The sequence below is a fragment of the Pecten maximus genome, chromosome 16 (assembly GCF_902652985.1).
Source record: "Pecten maximus chromosome 16, xPecMax1.1, whole genome shotgun sequence".
In the NCBI taxonomy this organism is placed as follows: domain Eukaryota; kingdom Metazoa; phylum Mollusca; class Bivalvia; order Pectinida; family Pectinidae; genus Pecten; species Pecten maximus.
Genome location: NC_047030.1, coordinates 37,087,610 through 37,107,934, shown reverse-complemented (window position 1 = coordinate 37,107,934; position 20,325 = coordinate 37,087,610). Strand labels below are relative to the sequence as shown.

Genomic DNA, 20,325 nt, shown 5'->3' with positions numbered 1-20,325 from the left:
TATAAGCATTGAACTGCTTTCACTTGAAAGTTATGTGCTGATGAATGTCAACAGGACATTAAAGGCAAATTCAGCATAAATCGCTTGAGTGATTCATTAAATTTGCCTTTGTCCAGTTGGCATTCATCAGTCGATAACTTCCAACTGAGAGCAGCTAGCTGCTTAAATAAAAATGTCGAATTCGAGACATCATTTGGTGTTGCTAAGATTTTGGTGCAGATAGAATAAGATTGTGCATGACATAACCACTACCTATACATATAAAGATAAGTGAGATATCTATTTACCCCAAAAACACCCATTAAGTCCCATATCAAAACAAAGCTATTGATAACCTAGACCCTGTCTGTCCGTCAGTCTGTCCGTCCGTCCGTCCATCCGTCTATCTGTCTGTCTGTCGAAAGTATTGGTAACCTAGACCCTGTCTGACTGTCTGTCTTACCCAGACATAACTATAAATGTGACTTAATTAAAGCTAAGTTGTCTGCCCTGTTGACACACATCTGTGACTTAATCTTTACTCAGTTGTCTCCCCTGTTGACACAGATCTGTGGCTTAATCTTTACTAATTTATATATTCCCTGTTGACACACATCTGTGACTTAATCTTTACTCAGTTGTCTCCCCTGTTGACACATATATGTGAATTAATCTAAAATTTTATAGTCTTTTTAAATGACAGACACATCTGTGACTAAATCATAACATAATTGTCTCCCTTGTTGACAGACACACCTGTGATCAACTCTTTACTTAGTTGTCTCCCTTGTTGATAGACACACCTGTGACTAAATCTTTGTTTAGTTGTCTCTCTTGTTGACAGACACACCTATGACTGACTCTGTGTTTAGTTGTCTCCCTTGTTGACAGACACACCTGTGACTAAATCTTTGTTTAGTTGTCTCTCTTGTTGACAGACACACCTATGACTAACTCTGTGTTTAGTTGTCTCCCTTGTTGACAGACACACCTATGACTAACTCTGTTTAGTTGTCTCCCTTGTTGACAGACACACCTGTGACTAAATCTTTACTTAGTTGTCTCCATTGTTGACAGACACACCTATGACTAACTCTGTTTAGTTGTCTCCCTTGTTGACAGACACACCTATGACTAACTGTGTGTCTAGTTGTCTCCCTTGTTGACAGACACACCTGTGACTAAATCTTTACTTAGTTGTCTCCATTGTTCACAGACACACCTGTGACTAAATATTTACTTAGTTGTCTCCCTTGTTGACAGACACACCTATGACTAATTCTTTGCTTAGTTGTCTCCCTTGTTGACAGACACACCTGTGACTAAATCTTTACTTAGTTGTCTCCCTTGTTGACAGACACACCTATGACCAACTCTTTGTTTAGTTGTCTCCCTTGTTGACAGACACACATTTGACTAAATCTTTACTTAGTTGTCTCCATTGTTGACAGACACACCTGTGACTAAATCTTTACTTAGTTGTCTCCCTTGTTGACAGACACACCTGTGACTAAATCTTTGTTAAGTTGTCTCCCTTGTTGACAGACACACCTGTGACTAAATCTTTACTTAGTTGTCTCCATTGTTGACAGACACACCTGTGACTAAATCTTTACTTAGTTGTCTCCCTTGTTGACAGACACACCTGTGACTAAATCTTTGTTAAGTTGTCTCCCTTGTTGACAGACACACCTGTGACTTAATCTTTACTTAGTTGTCTCCCTTGTTGACAGACACACCTGTGACTAAATCTTAAGCTTTGTGGTCTTTTTTAATGATAGAACCCAGTTGCCTCCTTAGTTGACACATACACATCTGATACTAAATCAAAACTAGGTTGTCTCCCTTGTTGACACACATCTATTACTAATTCTTAACATAGTTCTCTCCTCGTTAACAGACACATCTGCATTCCAAGCCCCTGGACCTGACCCAACAGCAGCTACAGCAACAGCAACATGATCACCCTGGTCCCACGGAGTCTCCCTCCCCAATCCCCCAGAGCAGCCCGACTTCGCCCTCACACCAAAACCTGACGGGGCAGGTGAAACCGAGGAAAAGGAAAGCTTCACGTCCTCAACACTTGTACATGCCTCCAACCATGGTCCCCATTTCCACTCCCCTTACTCCAGAGGAGGAGAACTCGGCAGAACAGAAAGAATTGGATCAATACCAGGAGAGGTTTCCAAGGGACACCTCACAAGATTCCTCCACTCATAGTTGTTTTGGTGAATCTCAAAATGGCATTCATAAAAGCATTCCACTTTCTAGGGTGAACCTGCCTAACTTTGACAGGACAGATCTGAAAATGCCTAATTTTAGTCAGTCAGACAAATTGCCTAACTTTAGTCAGTCAGACAAAATGCCTAACTTCAGTCAGGCAGACAAATTGCCTAACTTTAGTCAGTCAGACAAAATGCCTAACTTCAGTCAGGCAGACAAATTGCCTAACTTTAGTCAGTCAGACAAAATGCCTAACTTCAGTCAGTCAGAGAAGATGCAAAACTACAGTGAGTCAGACAAGGTGCCAAAGTTTGGTGAATCTGATAAAATGCCAAACTTTAGTCAGTCAGATGGCAAGATGTCCTCAAACGGTCAATCTGAAGATAAGATTGTGAATCATAGCCAGTCAGCTGGCAAGGTTTTAGAGATTAGCCAATCAGAGGGCAGAAACTCTCCATTCAGCCAATCACTAGGCAAGATTCCAAATTGTCATCACCAATCGGAGGACAGGATTTCCAATTACAACCATTGGGATGCTAGAAATATTGATGATGAGAATCACGATGATCGTTCATTACGTTACAGTAGAATGCATCAACAGACAGCCAGAGGAATAGACATGAACGTGTTCGCACTATCGAAGTCTCTTTCCACTGGAGCAGCCATTGTCAGACCCCCAATGCACATGAACACGATGATGAAATCGTCACATGATCATCTTCTTCCATTGTCGAGAAACAATTTCGATGTTGCAGCATTTTCACGCCAACAGAAATCGGACCAGCTACAGAGACATATACATAGCCCTAGTCCTTATATAATGTCGCGGCGTGATCCCTCCCACAAGGGAATGTACTCCAGTGGCTGGTCTGTACCTCTCAAGTCATCAGCCCTGGGGGTGGGGATAGACCGCTCAGAGGAAACGCATTCAGATCGCTCCGCAAGTCAGTCACCCAATCTGCAGGGATCTCACTTTTCATTGGACAACTTTGACGAACCAATGAACTGAAGGGATACAGATTGGGTTTGGATGTATCTTTGACAGGCCATATAATGGTAATTATAACAGAACATTAACCATGAAATGGTTGTAAAATTATGTAATCTATAATGTCTGATCCAAAGACAAAAAGGTTTTGGAAGTTACACAAAACTCTGTAGATATGTGCCATGTGATGGCGTGACAATTTATTGTTTTGTCTGTTTATGTCGGAGTTATCTCCCTTTGTGTTACATTAAAGGGAGATAATTATTACCTATTGAACTTGTGTAATAAATACGGAAGCATTTAACCTTCAGGGTATGTCTTTACCCAGACCAGTAAGTAGAATGACATCTTTTTTGTATAACATGCTTTGAATTACATTTTTATTTAAAGTACTGGGGTTGCATATTGATACATTCGCCAACTTTGAATTAGGTCATTATTAAGAGTATTGGAGTATTGTCTTGATATAGTCACCAAATTCACCAAAATTCTTGTCATCTTCCCTGGAGGATTTTGTATAGCCATCTGCACTGTACTCAAGTAGACTACAGAAAAAAATTCTGGTAGCTTACGTGAAGTACTTGTTTATGATCGAATGAATTCAATGAAATTTACATTAAAGCAAAATATTTGCTTTAGAATATTAGTTTTAATAAATGTTAATAAACCAGAAACAAAAGTCACATAACATTTATTAGTAAGGTTAAAAGTATTTAAATTCCAAGCTTACTTATTTTTTTGAAAAGTCAGCTCAAAGTAAAATGATTACATTTAACAAGCTACAAAATGTACGTATTTACCGCATTTGGTTTGGGTCAGTAAGGATATTTCTATTTTAACCTAGATCCCAGAACATTGTCAAACTGGGCGGTCTAGTAACATAGCACATTCATATTTCATCAACACAAATCAGAAGCGATAAGGTATATATGTATCACCTGTTGAAATACATGTATATGGGTTTTCTCTGGGTACTCTGGAGCTGGTCTACCGACATCAAAACACCCTATAAATAAACAAACAATAGTGATGGAAAATAAATGTTCATGAGTGTTCGAAAAAGATTGGACGACACAAGGCGAATCTAGATATTGATACTGACAGGGGCGTTAATGTTGTTACTGGTTACCTGACATTGTTGAACCAGTTAGGATGTTTTGTTATCAGAGTTTTTTCCTTGATATATATCACCTAAATCCACTGTCACAGACAACAGACTTGGAATCATCTCATTTAAATTTTAGATTTTTGTCAAATTTTATTAAACTTTTTTAAAAATTTCAAATAAAAGATATGCACGAAAAACACATATCCTGTCTCCTTGAAGCCGTCATGTCATTTTTATGGGACTGAATAAAATTTGAATTTGTAATTTAATTACACAGTCATCATTTGGATATTTAATAAAAAAAAAAAAATCGGAAATGTCGAAAAATTTCAAATGAATTAATTGAAAACGTAGTCAGGAGGTCTGGCCAGGGTGTTGTATTAAAGATTGTGATAAATATGATGTCAAGTGAGTTGATGTACAGTGTTATTTCGTCGTTTTGTTGATATTGTTGTTTATGACTATTGCCTTATTAGTATCTGTTAGGCCAAGTATTTTTAAACTCTGTTTTCTCTTAGAAAACTTGACATGTTATTTAGAAAATAATTCCCCAATAAAATGCTCCCTCTGAGAGGAGTAGGTAAAAAGTTAACCGGGGTATCCCTGAATAAATAACAAATGGCTAATTGATAACAGTTTGATAAGAACTATTGAAGAATCTCTGATTTCTATAGGAAAAGTCTAACTTTTTCACTCTAAACAATATGTTGACTTTGATTGGTAACTGACAGGTCAAATATATTTCAAAGTGTCTGTTTCTGTCAGAATTCTTTGTATTTTTCTGTACACTCAAATAACTGAAACGATAAGTGGTCATGTGACTCACTTAGCCAATGGGCTATAAGAAGAATGTTGGTCATGTGATCACCTCAACCAATAAACTGTCAGGGCTCAGAAAAATGTTGAATATACTATTGTTGTGTTATCATGTTATCCTTGAGATTTGTTGTGACAGTTAAATATTTTATACCTGCCCAAATTGTCAAAAGAATATATTGTTAGCACACATGTACACTGTGTATTTTTCCTTATCTGTTAGATTGAAAACAGTTTTACACTCCAAAATATGCTTAAAATAGCCCACCTGGCACGAAGGACCAAGTGAGCTTATGCTGTAGTGCAGCATTCATCCGGCGTCATCTTCTTCCTTTAAACAACTTCTCAAAAACCAAAATGCATAGAATCATGATGTTTGTCTGGTTCTGGTATAAAGCAAAACAAAGCTTACAAAATGAAATGACCTTGACCCATATTCAATGTCACGAAAGTCAAAATTGTTAAAACATTAAAACAACTTCTTATGGTTATCTAACTGCCTAGAATCAAGATATTTTAGTTGGCAGGTTTGTTGGATGAAGCATGACCTTGACCCCTATTTAAGGTCACAGGTAAGTTTCTGAGATAATGCTCAACAAAATTTGTGAAGAATGACCTTGACTCATATTCAAGGTCACAGGAGAAACATATTTGTTAATGGAAAGCACAGAAATATGCTGTTTTAATCAACTAAAAGGCAGAGAATCATCAAAGGAAGTTCCAGGTGAGTGATACAGGCCTATTGAACCTTTTGTGTCTTTTATGAAATTAATCATTTTGCTATAGGAATTTCAAGGTTCTGCAATACTGCATATATTAAGTGATTAGGTATCCCAAAGTTTCCTTATTAAGAGATTTTTATTTCATTGACCTCGAGACACAACATTTACGTTCATACGAAGTACACTTAAAGTATTCATGTATAGTTAACACCAGGGCATTGTTTCCAATTAATGTGCTTAGTTTTTATAGAACATTTGTTTACTTGGCCTTATGTAAATATTTATTGTTAAGATTATATGCACATGTTAATGTATCTACAACATCAACAGTATCTTATAACTCACTTATATCTTGTGTGTATAAACACATATTTATTGTTGTTGGCATTTCAAAATTATTTTTCATATATATAAAACCCCTTCCCTCTCCCCCAAAATCTCAAACCCCTTCCCTCTCCCCCAAAATCTCAAACCCCTTCCCTCTCCCTTAACATATAAAACCCCTTCCCTCTCCCCCAAAATCTCAAACCCCTTCCCTCTCCCCTAACATATAAAACCTCATCCCTCTCCCCCAAAATCTCAAACCCCTTCCCTCTCCCCCAAAATCTCAAACACCTTCCCTCTCCCCCAAAATCTCAAACCCCTTCCCTCTCCCCCAAAATCTCAAACACCTTCCCTCTCCCCCAAAATTTAAAACCCCTTCCCTCTCCCCTAACATATAAAACCTCATTCCTCTCCCCAAAAATTTTAAACATTTTCCCTCTCCCCCAAAATCTCAAACCCCTTCCCTCTCCCCCAAATCTCATGGAAGAGTTTATTAGTATGTGGTGTAATAGAATGAAGAAACATTTTAAAGGTAAAATGACTGTCTTATTGATGTTAGTGTAAATGGGAATTCAAGAGGTAAGCACTTGTAGATTGTAGCTATACAGATAATATATATCTATAAATATCTCTTCTCTATGAAGATGTATTTAATATAAATATGTCTTCTCTACGAAGATGTATTTTATATAAATATGTCTTCTCTATGAAGATGTATTTTATATAAATATGTCTTCTCTATGAAGATGTATTTTATATAAATATCTCTACGAAGATGTATTTTATATAAATATCTCTACGAAGATGTATTTTATGTAAATATGTCTTCTCTACGAAGATGTATTTTATATAAATATCTCTTCTCTACGATGATGTATTTTATATAAATATCTCTTCTCTAAGAAGATGTATTTTATATAACTATCTCTACGAAGATGTATTTTATGTAAATATCTCTTCTCTACAAAGATATATTTTATATAAATATCGCTACGAAGATGTATTTTATACAAATATCTCTTCTCTATGAAAATGTATTTAATATAAATATGTCTTCTCTATGAAGATGTATTTTATATAAATATCTCTTCTCTAAGAAGATGTATTTTATAAAACTATCTCTACAAAGATGTATTTTATGTAAATATCTCTTCTCTACGAAGATATATTTTATATAAATATCTCTACGAAGATGTATTTTATACAAATATCTCTTCTCTATGAAGATGTACTTAATATAAATATGTCTTCTCTACGAAGATGTATTTTATATAAATATCTTTACGAAGATGTATTTAATATAAATATCTCTTCTCTACGAAGATGTATTTTATATAAATATCTTTACGAAGATGTATTTTATATAAATATCTCTACGAAGATGTATTTTATATAAATATCTCTTCTCTACGAAGATGTATTTTATATAAATGTGACTTGTTATTTAGACACGTTTTATATAATTATTTCTTCACTAGGAAAATGTTAGTTATATAAATGTGTCTTTTCTACCAAGATTTAATTTATATAAAAGTAAACATGTCTTCGGTATGAAGAAGAAACTTTTCTGTAGACTGTTTTTTTTTCAGATGAAGGTGTATATTGTATAAATACATCTTTTAATCTTTGATAAAATGAAGAAAAGTGTTGAAAAAATCATGCAGTTTATTTTACATATGAGACCCTGTCTGATAAGAAACCCTTTGGGAGTCCTCTACACAAAATCTAATTCCTTGTTGCTTGTCATTGATAAGTTTAAGGTTCATATCAACTGCTTTGAATTGAAAAACTTGATATTAAATTTATTTTTTTCTTTCTGTACATAAAATCTTCATTTAAAACTGCACATAAAAATCTAGGCAGCCATTTGCCCTTTAAAATGTTTTACTGTTTTATTACACAATCTGCGATGTCAAATAAAAAATAACATTACATGATCTTATAACGCTCCATCCGGAGGTTCATTTCCATAAGTATTTATATATATACATATATTGTAACTCCTTGCTTCCCTTGCAATATAGAATGGATCATTCCTTGTTTGGAATAGCTTATTTTGTTTTGTGGGAGTTATAGACGGTGAAAGGTTCTAGTTGTTTTAGATATCATACTGTCGTTCATCCCCAACACATGTACATGTATGTCCAGGAAACTTTGACACACAACCATATATTCTTATAGCCCCAAGTTTGTAGTATCCCTACCTCACCTCAACAGATGCAACCCACAACTAACAGACATAATTGACAAAATCCACACCCCATACACACAATCCACACCCCAAACACACAATCCACACACAGTCCACAACCCATACACACAATCCACAACCCATACACACAATCCACACACAGTCCACACCCCATACACACAATCCACACCCAGTCCACGCCCCATACACACAATCCACTCCCCATCCACACCCCATACACACAATCCACTCCCCATTCACACCCCATACACACAATCCACACCCAGTCCACACCCCATACACACAATCCACACCCCATACACACAATCCACACCCAATACACACAATCCACACCCCATCCACACAATCCACACCCCATACACACAATCCACACCCCATACACACAATCCACACCCCATACACAAAATGGGGCCGTGATGACCGAGTGGTTAAGGTGTCCCGACACTTTATCACTAGCCCTCCACCTCTGGGTTGCGAGTTCGAAACCTACATGAGGCAGTTGCAAGTACTGACCGTAGGCCGGTGGTTTTTCTCCGGGTACTCCGGCTTTCCTCCACCTCCAAAACCTGGCATGTCCTTAAATGGCCCTGGCTGTTAATAGGACGTTAAACAAAAGCAAACGAACCAAAACCCATACACACAATCCTTACCCCATACACACATATGATCCACCCCCCACACATATGATCCACACCCCACACATATGATCCACACCCCACACATATGATCCACACCCATACATATGATCCACACCCCATACATATGATCCACACCCTACACACATATGATCCACACCCCATACATATGATCCACACCCTACACACATGATCCACACCCCATACATATGATCAACACCCCATACATATGATCCACACCCCATACATATGATCCACACCCTACACACATATGATCCACACCCCATACATATGATCCACACCCTACACACATGATCCACACCCCACACATATGATCCACACCCCATACATATGATCCACACACACACAAATGATCCACACCCCACACATATGATCCACCCCCCACACATGATCCACACCCCATACATATGATCCACCCCCCATACATATGATCCACACCCCACACATATGATCCACACCCTACACATATGATCCACACCCCACACATATGATCCACCCCCCACACATATGATCCACACCCTACACATATGATCCACACACACACATATGATCCACAACCCATACATATGATCCACACCCTATATATATGATCCACACACATACATATGATCCACACCCAATACATATAATCCACACCCTATACATATGATCCACACACACACATATGATCCACACCCATACATATGATCCACACCCCATACATATGATCCACACCCCACACATATGATCCACCCCCATACATATGATCCACACCCCACACATATGATCCACACCCCTACACATATGATCCACACCCCACACATATGATCCACACCCCATACATATGATCCACACCCCATACATATGATCCACACCCCATACATATGATCCACACCCCATACATATGATCCACACCCCATACATATGATCCACACCCCATACATATGATCCACACCCCACACATGATCCACACCCCATACATATGATCCACCCCCACACATATGATCCACACCCTACACATATGATCCACACACACACATATGATCCACACCCCATACATATGATCCACACCCCATACATATGATCCACACCCCACACATATGATCCACACCCCGTACATATGATCCACACACACACATATGATCCACACCCCATACATATGATCCACACCCCATACATATGATCCACACCCCACACATATGATCCACACCCTACACATATGATCCACACCTCACACATATGATCCACACCCCACACATATGATCCACACCCCATACATATGATCCACACCCCATACATATGATCCACAACCCATACATATGATCCACACCCATACATATGATCCACACACACCCATATGATCCACACCCCACACATATGATCCACACCCCATACATATGATCCACACCCCATACATATGATCCACAACCCATACATATGATCCACAACCCATACATATGATCCACACCCATACATATGATCCACACACACCCATATGATCCACACCCCACACATATGATCCACACCCCATACATATGATCCACACCCCATACATATGATCCACAACCCATACATATGATCCACACCCCATACATATGATCCTCACCCCATACATATGATCCACACCCCATACATATGATCCACACCCCACACATATGATCCACACCCTACACACATGATCCACACTCCATACATATGATCCACCCCCCACACATATGATCCACACCCCACACATATGATCCACACCCCATACATATGATCCACACCCCACACATATGATCCACCCCCATACATATGATCCACACCCCATACATATGATCCACACACACACATATGATCCACACCCCACACATATGATCCACACCCCATACATATGATCCACACCCCATACATATGATCCACACACACACATATGATCCACACCCCATACATATGATCCACACCCTACACATATGATCCACACACACACAAATGATCCACACCCCATACATATGATCCACCCCCACACATATGATCCACCCCCCACACATATGATCCACACACACATATGATCCACACCCCACACATATGATCCACACACACATGATCCACACCCTACACATATGATCCACCCCCCACACATACGATCCAAACCCCATACATATGATCCACCCCCTACACATATGATCCACACCCCATACATATGATCCACACCCCATACATATGATCCACACCCCACACATATGATCCACACCCCATACATATGATCCACACACCCCATACATATGATCCACACCCCATACATATGATCCACCCCCCACACATATGATCCACACTCCATACATATGATCCACCCCCACACATATGATCCACACCCCACACATATGATCCACACCCCATACATATGATCCACCCCCCACACATATGATCCACACCCTACACATATGATCCACCCCCCACACATATGATCCACACCCCACACATATGATCCACACACATATGATCCACATCCCACACATATGATCCACACCCCACACATATGATCCACACCCCACACATATGATCCACACCCCATACATATGATCCACACCCCACACATATGATCCACACCCTACACATATGATCCACCCCCCACACATATGATCCACACCCTACACATATGATCCACACCCCATACATATGATCCACACCCCACACATATGATCCACACACACCCATCATCCCTTTCCTGGCTCTATGTAATGTCAATGCTGTGGTTAATTTAGACAGATAAGGTTTGTTTTATCTGTGTTGTAAAAAGCTTATGTGATCTCCCTCGGAGAATAAACTGTATGTGAAAACGTGTTATTTACGAATGAGTTATTTTGTATAAAAACTTTATGAACTATAGAACATGTAACAGATACAGGCCAATCTGGCATCTTGTTATTCACACCTGAAAAAATCTAATGATACTTCCAACCTTGAAGCTATATTCACAGAAATGTATTATTTGACATTGATAAAATATAGGTAGATTCAATATTAAGAGCCAAACACATAGGAAATAATTAGCAAGTGTTTAAAAATTTTGGTTAAATGCAGTATATGTATTTATCCTTAAATAAGCCTCCCTCCCCTAATGTTAAGTTCAGTACAGTACTTATATTCAAATAAGCCCCCCTCCCCTTATGTAAAGTTTACAACTGTATTTATCCTCAAATAAGCCCCCTTCCCTATTGTAAAAGTTTAGTCTTGTATCTATCCTCAAATAAGCCCCCTTTACTAATGTAAAAGTTTAGTATTTAAAATTTGATGATTTTGCAAAAAATGAAGAAGGTTTGTTAAGGACTTTATTTGTGGATAACTACAGTATGAATTGTTAGGGATCTTATTTGTGGATAACTACAGTATGAACTGTTAGGGATCGTATTTGTGGATAACTACAGTATGAATTGTTAGGGATCTTATTTGTGGATAACTACAGTATGAACTGTTAGGAATGTTATTTGTGGATAACTACAGTATGAATTGTTAGGGATCGTATTTGTGGATAACTACAGTATGAATTGTTAGGGATCGTATTTGTGGATAACTACAGTATGAATTGTTAGGGATCTTATTTGTGGATAACTACAGCATGAATTGTTAGGGATCTTATTTGTGGATAACTACAGTATGAATTGTTAGGGATCTTATTTGTGGATAACTACAGTATGAATTGTTAGGGATCTTATTTGTGGATAACTACAGTATGAATTGTTAGGGATCTTATTTGTGGATAACTACAGTATGAATTGTTAGGGATCGTATTTGTGGATAACTACAATATGAATTGTTAGGGATCGTATTTGTGGATAACTACAGTATGAATTGTTAGGGATCTTATTTGTGGATAACTACAGTATGAATTGTTAGGGATCTTATTTGTGGATAACTACAGTATGAATTGTTAGGGATCTTATTTGTGGATAACTACAGTATGAATTGTTAGGGATCTTATTTGTGGATAACTACAGTATGAAGTGTTAGGGATCTTATTTGTGGATAACTACAGTATGAATTGTTAGGGATCGTATTTGTGGATAACTACAGTATGAATTGTTAGGGATCTTATTTGTTGATAAATGCATTAGAAGGGGGCTTATGCATTTATGGATAATTAAAGTTTTTACATCCGAAATCTGTTTTGGGTATAAAAAGTGCATTGTTTATTTGGAAAATTTAAGATTTTTTAAAATGTGGTTTTGATGTCTTAAATATTTTTGCCATTGGTTAAGATTTTTATTCAAAGGCAAATTTTTTATGAACTTGATGTTTTAATCAAATCGTGTAAAAGGAAATAATTATTCTTTTCCCTCTTAATAGTTTCATAGGTATACACTGCACATAATAATGTAGAGCCTCATATCTTTTTGATGACCGTTTTCATGACTCTGCGTTTCTATTAGAATATAAGATTAAAAATCCAGATGTTTAGAACAATATTATTATCAATACATCTGCAGAATTATATCTTCCGGATCTTGTGTTTTATTTTATTCTGAACTATTGAGTTCTTCTGGATATTATAATCTTTGACAAAATATCTGTGAATACAATTTCTGATAACTGAAAACAAAATTGAAATTTGGAGTTAACAGAGCTAGTTTGTCGAAAAAGTTCCAAGAGTGGATAAAATGTATTATATGGACAGGGTACATGTACATGGTGTGTTTTATTTGTTTATTTTATTATTTAAAAGAAATATGTTTTATTTATTTGCTTTGAGATTTTCGTAGAATGTTGTCTCCAAGAGAGAACCTAGGTGCTCCACAACTACAATGTATTGTTTAATTCCATTGTTAATTGTTAATCTCAAGTATGAGATGTAGAAATTTTAATATATATATATATATATGTATATCAATAGATTTATGTATGAATTGAGTATAATTTGTGATAAACTTGTATAATTGTGATCACAGAAGACAGATCTTGTAAAAGCAATAAGAAACTTCTGCAAAGATATCTGCATAATAGTTTTTCTACAGCAGGGTTGAGATAAGTGTGATGAGGGAGACATTTGTCCAGTACGAACTTCGGCTAGTTTTAAATACTAGAACATATTGGCCAATGTATCAGATCTCGCTGACAGCCTTAGATCTATAATGTCTTGATGCATAGTAAACATATCATCCACTAATCACTTCAGTGTTTGATAGACTTTCGACCAACATTGCAACTCAAATGTAGTTTCCTGTACAGGAACTGCCCATACAGAAGGTTGTAAGCCAAGCATAAAATGTGGTGACCCATATACCAATGTGGTGACTGGCACCCACAATGTGGTGAGCAATACACAAAATGTGGTGACCCGTACACAAAATGTGGTGACCTGAACACAAAATGTGGTGACCTAGCTGTATACAAAATGTGGTGACCTGAACACAAAATGTGGTGACCTAGCTGTACACAAAATGTGGTGACACCTAGCTGTACATAAAATGTGGTGACCCGTATACCAATATGGTGACTGGTACCCAAAGTGTGGTGACCAATACACAAAGTGTGGTGACCCTACACAAAATGTGGTGACCCATACACAAAATGTGGTGACCCGTACACAAAATGTGGTGACCTAGTGTACACAAAATGTGGTGACCTAGCTGTACATAAAATGTGGTGACCCGTATACCAATATGGTGACTGGTACCCAAAGTGTGGTGACCAATACACAAAATGTGGTGACCCTACACAAAATGTGGTGACCCATACACAAAATGTGGTGAACCGTACACAAAATGTGGTGACCCGTACACAAAATGTGGTAACCTAGTCGTACACAAAATGTGGTGACCTAGCTGTACACAAAATGTGGTTATCCTAGGTACACAAAATGTGGTGACTCGTACACAAAATGTGGTGACCTGAACACAAAAGTTGGTGACCTAGCTGTATACAAAATGTGGTGATCCATACACACATGTGGTGACTCTTATACAAAATGTGGTGACCTGTACACAAAACGTGTTAAATGTGGCAGTTTACAATACACACGATGTGGTTAGAGGTTAAATTATGCCTGAATATAAAATACAATTACCCTTAAACAATGTCCAGGTGTCTTTATTTAGGGACTTGGATACAAGTCTGTGTTTAGAGATTACAGTTGTACTATGTGTTGTTTTTCAGCTGTGTTGAAATTTCTATCTGCGATCTAATCGGCAGATGGTTCATATTCGTAAAACTGTGACTGATCAAATCAGAGGCAGCTCTGACCAATCAGATTGGTGGAGGGCACGGACAATGCCGATAAAATCGGAAATAAACTTAAATAAGGCTGGAACTGATGTAATCAGTTTGAAGTTATTGATGGTTGAAGTCTGAAGTCGTTGTACTGAAGTTATTGATGGTTGGAGTCTGAAGTCGTTGTACTGATATAATCGGTACCAGGGTCCAGCCGATAAAATTGGTGAAATCTTGGACTTTGTGATTGTTAATTGTATCTATTGATGTTATTTAGATGTTAATGTTTAAAATGTGAGCAAGGGGAGGCAACCCTTGTTACTAGTCATCCTCCACTTCGTAACAAGTACTGGGTTCATTTGATATGAAATGCTGTACATAGTTATCTTTGTAATAGATGTTTAACAGGAATTACTTAAATAAAAAAAATCAAACTTAAATCTTTTAAAAAACATACCAATTTCGTAAATGGTTGATATTTCCAGACGACAAACAGATTTTGGAATTAGTACATCTATAAATTTGATCAGATTCTACCTCTCTTAATAAACAAGAAACAAGTTTTGGTTACTCAAATCCTCAGGTGTTTTTCTTCTAAATAATACCAGTTTGTAGCATAAATGTTAAAGAAGTAAATAATATTCCTAGGTCTGTTTTAACTTAAGTTTTAAAAGTCATTATCAGATATGAATTCAAACTTTCTTATTGAATATGTGTTGAACTTGTTTTGTAGTTTCTTAATATGTGTATAATAATAATGAGTAAAACTCAGCCTGATTTATAAATGTGAATTTTATGCATGTAAAGGGAGACAACTTTGTCGAACCTAATTCTGTCGGTGTGCGTCATATAAAAAATCATACATTTTAAATGTTTTATCACAGAAGGTGTAACCTATGTCAGGCCATTGTTTACGTTTATAGAATATTTATTGTAGTGTCATCATAATGCTGATAATTAGTATATGCAATTTTTGTTCCTTGGTTAAGAGCTGTATAAACAGTGTCATTGCTTCCAGTGTTGAAAGTCTACAAATGTTAGCGTGATGTTGAGTTGTCTTTGTGCTATTAAAGTAGATATCACAAACCAGTTGTCTTGCTTATGTTTTCATCACTGGCGTCTAGTTGGTTAACTGTTAATGGTACATTATCATACATACTGTGCTGGTAATTAAATGGCCACTAGTTTCAAATTCTGCCACTTTAAACATGATCTTAAACTCCCATGTCCGTTTCGGTTGACTCAGCTGTTTAAGCTGTTAGTTCCAAAATGGCAGCTCCAGCTATTAGGATAATTTTGACTTAATACAGAAAATTCTCAAACTAGTAACAGAGAACAAGAAAATTAGATTTTCTCTTTTCTTTTTATTGATAACTTTGTAGAAACAGAATTGTAGAACAAATCAGTACAGGTTACATACAGTGTCAGATTAGGTCAAACAACACCTGTACAGGTTACATACAGTGTCAGATTAGGTCAAACAACACCTGTACAGGTTACATACAGTGCCAGATTAGACCAAACAACACCTGTACAGGTTACATACAGTTTCAGATTAGGTCAAACAACACCTGTACAGGTTACATACAGTGTCAGATTAGGTCAAACAACACCTGTACAGGTTACATACAGTGTCAAGATTAGGTCAAACAACACCTGTACAGGTTACATACAGTGTCAGATTAGACCAAACAACACCTGTACAGGTTACATACAGTTTCAGATTAGGTCAAACAACACCTGTACAGGTTACATACAGTGTCAGATTAGGTCAAACAACACCTGTACAGGTTACATACAGTGTCAGATTAGGTCAAACAACACCTGTACAGGTTACATACAGTGTCGGATTAGACCAAACAACACCTGTACAGGTTACATACAGTGTCGGATTAGGTCAAACAACACCTGTACAGGTTACATACAGTGTCAGATTAGACCAAACAACACCTGTACAGGTTACATACAGTGTCGGATTAGGTCAAACAACACCTGTACAGGTTACATACAGTGTCAGATTAGACCAAACAACACCTGTACAGGTTACATACAGTGTCAGATTAGACCAAACAACACCTGTACAGGTTACATACAGTGTCAGATTAGGTCAAACAACACCTGTACAGGTTACATACAGTGTCAGATTAGACCAAACAACACCTGTACAGGTTACATAAAGTGTCAGATTAGGTCAAACAACACCTGTACAGGTTACATACAGTGTCGGATTAGACCAAACAACACCTGTACAGGTTACATACAGTGTCAGATTAGGTCAAACAACACCTGTACAGGTTACATACAGTGTCAGATTAGGTCAAACAACACCTGTACAGGTTACATACAGTGTCAGATTAGGTCAAACAACACCTGTACAGGTTACATACAGTGTCGGATTAGACCAAACAACACCTGTACAGGTTACATACAGTGTCAGATTAGGTCAAACAACACCTGTACAGGTTACATACAGTGTCAGATTAGACCAAACAACACCTGTACAGGTTACATACAGTGTCGGATTAGACCAAACAACACCTGTACAGGTTACATACAGTGTCAGATTAGGTCAAACAACACCTGTACAGGTTACATACAGTGTCGGATTAGACCAAACAACACCTGTACAGGTTACATACAGTGTCGGATTAGGTCAAACAACACCTGTACAGGTTACATACAGTGTCAGATTAGACCAAACAACACCTGTACAGGTTACATACAGTGTCAGATTAGACCAAACAACACCTGTACAGGTTACATACAGTGTCAGATTAGGTCAAACAACACCTGTACAGGTTACATACAGTGTCAGATTAGACCAAACAACACCTGTACAGGTTACATAAAGTGTCAGATTAGGTCAAACAACACCTGTACAGGTTACATACAGTGTCGGATTAGACCAAACAACACCTGTACAGGTTACATACAGTGTCAGATTAGGTCAAACAACACCTGTACAGGTTACATACAGTGTCAGATTAGGTCAAACAACACCTGTACAGGTTACATACAGTGTCAGATTAGGTCAAACAACACCTGTACAGGTTACATACAGTGTCGGATTAGACCAAACAACACCTGTACAGGTTACATACAGTGTCAGATTAGGTCAAACAACACCTGTACAGGTTACATACAGTGTCAGATTAGACCAAACAACACCTGTACAGGTTACATACAGTGTCGGATTAGACCAAACAACACCTGTACAGGTTACATACAGTGTCGGATTAGGTCAAACAACACCTGTACAGGTTACATACAGTGTCAGATTAGGTCAAACAACACCTGTACAGGTTACATACAGTGTCAGATTAGGTCAAACAACACCTGTACAGGTTACATACAACACCTGTACAGGTTACATACAGTGTCAGATTAGGTCAAACAACACCTGTACAGGTTACATACAGTGTCAGATTAGGTCAAACAACACCTGTACAGGTTACATACAGAGTCAGATTAGGTCAAACAACACCTGTACAGGTTTCAAACAACACCTGTACAGGTTACATACAGTGTCAGATTAGACCAAACAACACCTGTACAGGTTACATACAGTGTCAGATTAGGTCAAACAACACCTGTACAGGTTACATACAGTGTCAGATTAGGTCAAACAACACCTGTACAGGTTCCAAACAACACCTGTACAGGTTACATACAGTGTCAGATTAGGTCAAACAACACCTGTACAGGTTACATACAGTGTCAGATTAGGTCAAACAACACCTGTACAGGTTCCAAACAACACCTGTACAGGTTACATACAGTGTCAGATTAGACCAAACAACACCTGTACAGGTTCCAAACAGTGTCAGATTAGGTAAACTTCAAACTATTGTTTTTCTACTTGTAGCTCTGAAGTAATATGAACCCATATGAAATTAAGTAATATTTTACCCAGCTGAAGGAGCTGTACATCTGTAGCACTACATTTAGTTAGAATGCTGGACACACATTTATCAAAACAGCTTGTAGTTGGCACAGGCAAATAGAACACAGAAGTAGAACCATCATTTTCTACATGGCAAGGATCACTTTACACTGACAAATCAATATTTAAAATACATTTCTTCTTTATACAAAGATTCATCATCAGACACACATAAAAGATTTCATTAAATGAAATGTTAAAAAATGTGCACATACCCAAATCTCAACAATTTTAATAGTAAAATATATACATGTACATAATCTAATAAAAATGATTTGAATTAAAGAAGAAAAAAATCTGTCTTCATCAACCTTATCTTGTTTTTAACTTTGAATTTTTAATGTAAACCCCACATAATTTTCACAGCAGACAATCACTCTTATTGTTCAGGCAAGATTGGCTATCAGGTGTCTGAATGTGCGACTAATTACCAAAAATTAACAAGTTATACCAACAAATACTAGTCTCTCTTGTTGGCCCAGATGGAAGCGGGGTTTTACTGTGGGAGAAAGCCACAGATGACTAACTACATTTTCACGTCTAATTAGGGAATGACCCTTAGGGAATAACCTTAGGGAATGACCTTAGGAGATGACCTTAGGGAATGACCTTAGGGAATGACCTTAGGAGATGATCTTGGGTGTAAAAGGCAAGTATATGCCACCTGATCACAAAACAAACAATGAAAATGAACTTATATTTTGTCTCGACGAACTTGACCTTTGACCTTTTGTTTATGGGAATGAGAGCGATTCTGAAACACCCAACTCTGAATTAGAATTAATAAGAAGTTTGAATTTACACTGATATGTACCATTCATACAAACATAACAATTCTACCCTTTACTTCTTCCACATAGACATTACGTGATATGTAACATTTAGTCAGCTTAAAAGAAAATGAATGCATATATGTTCTAGATAAGCCTTTTTAGTGGTTAGTTTGACCTGACCCCTGGACTTAGAGGTACAGACTGGGGGTGTCATGTGACACATATACATGTATGTTCTATTTAAAAAAGCTGTCCCCACGTTCTGCAGTAAAATTCTTCGGTCATATAAAAATCATATCACTGTCATTAATACACTCATAAACAAGCTCTATCAAAAAATGACACACAGGAAAACGTTAAACCTAACTCAATAACCCCTCACTACAAGTCTCTACGTAAATAACTCAATAACCCCC

General features: G+C 37.4%; 1 protein-coding gene and 1 long non-coding RNA gene across 5 annotated transcripts in view; both read left to right on the top strand.

Annotated features, from left to right (window-relative positions):
* LOC117345137 overlaps positions 1-5,207 on the top strand; it is a 165,112-nt gene extending 159,905 nt beyond the window's left edge. For both annotated transcript variants that reach the window (XM_033908122.1, XM_033908121.1), the window contains exon 5: positions 1,880-5,207. In XM_033908122.1, the coding sequence (XP_033764013.1) occupies positions 1,880-3,211 (1,332 nt within the window). In that variant the 3' untranslated portion in view covers positions 3,212-5,207. The remainder of the gene's footprint in view (positions 1-1,879) is intronic.
* Positions 5,208-16,543: 11,336 nt separating this feature from the next.
* LOC117345136 lies at positions 16,544-20,241 on the top strand. 3 transcript variants are annotated; one of them, XR_004536354.1, is made up of 2 exons: positions 16,544-16,646; positions 18,962-20,241. It is a non-coding gene; the product is annotated as an uncharacterized LOC117345136 (long non-coding RNA). The 3 variants fall into 3 exon arrangements; XR_004536355.1 differs by having other exon boundaries at positions 16,544-16,688; XR_004536356.1 differs by lacking the exon at positions 16,544-16,646 and adding an exon at positions 16,838-16,899.
* Positions 20,242-20,325: the final 84 nt, after the last annotated feature.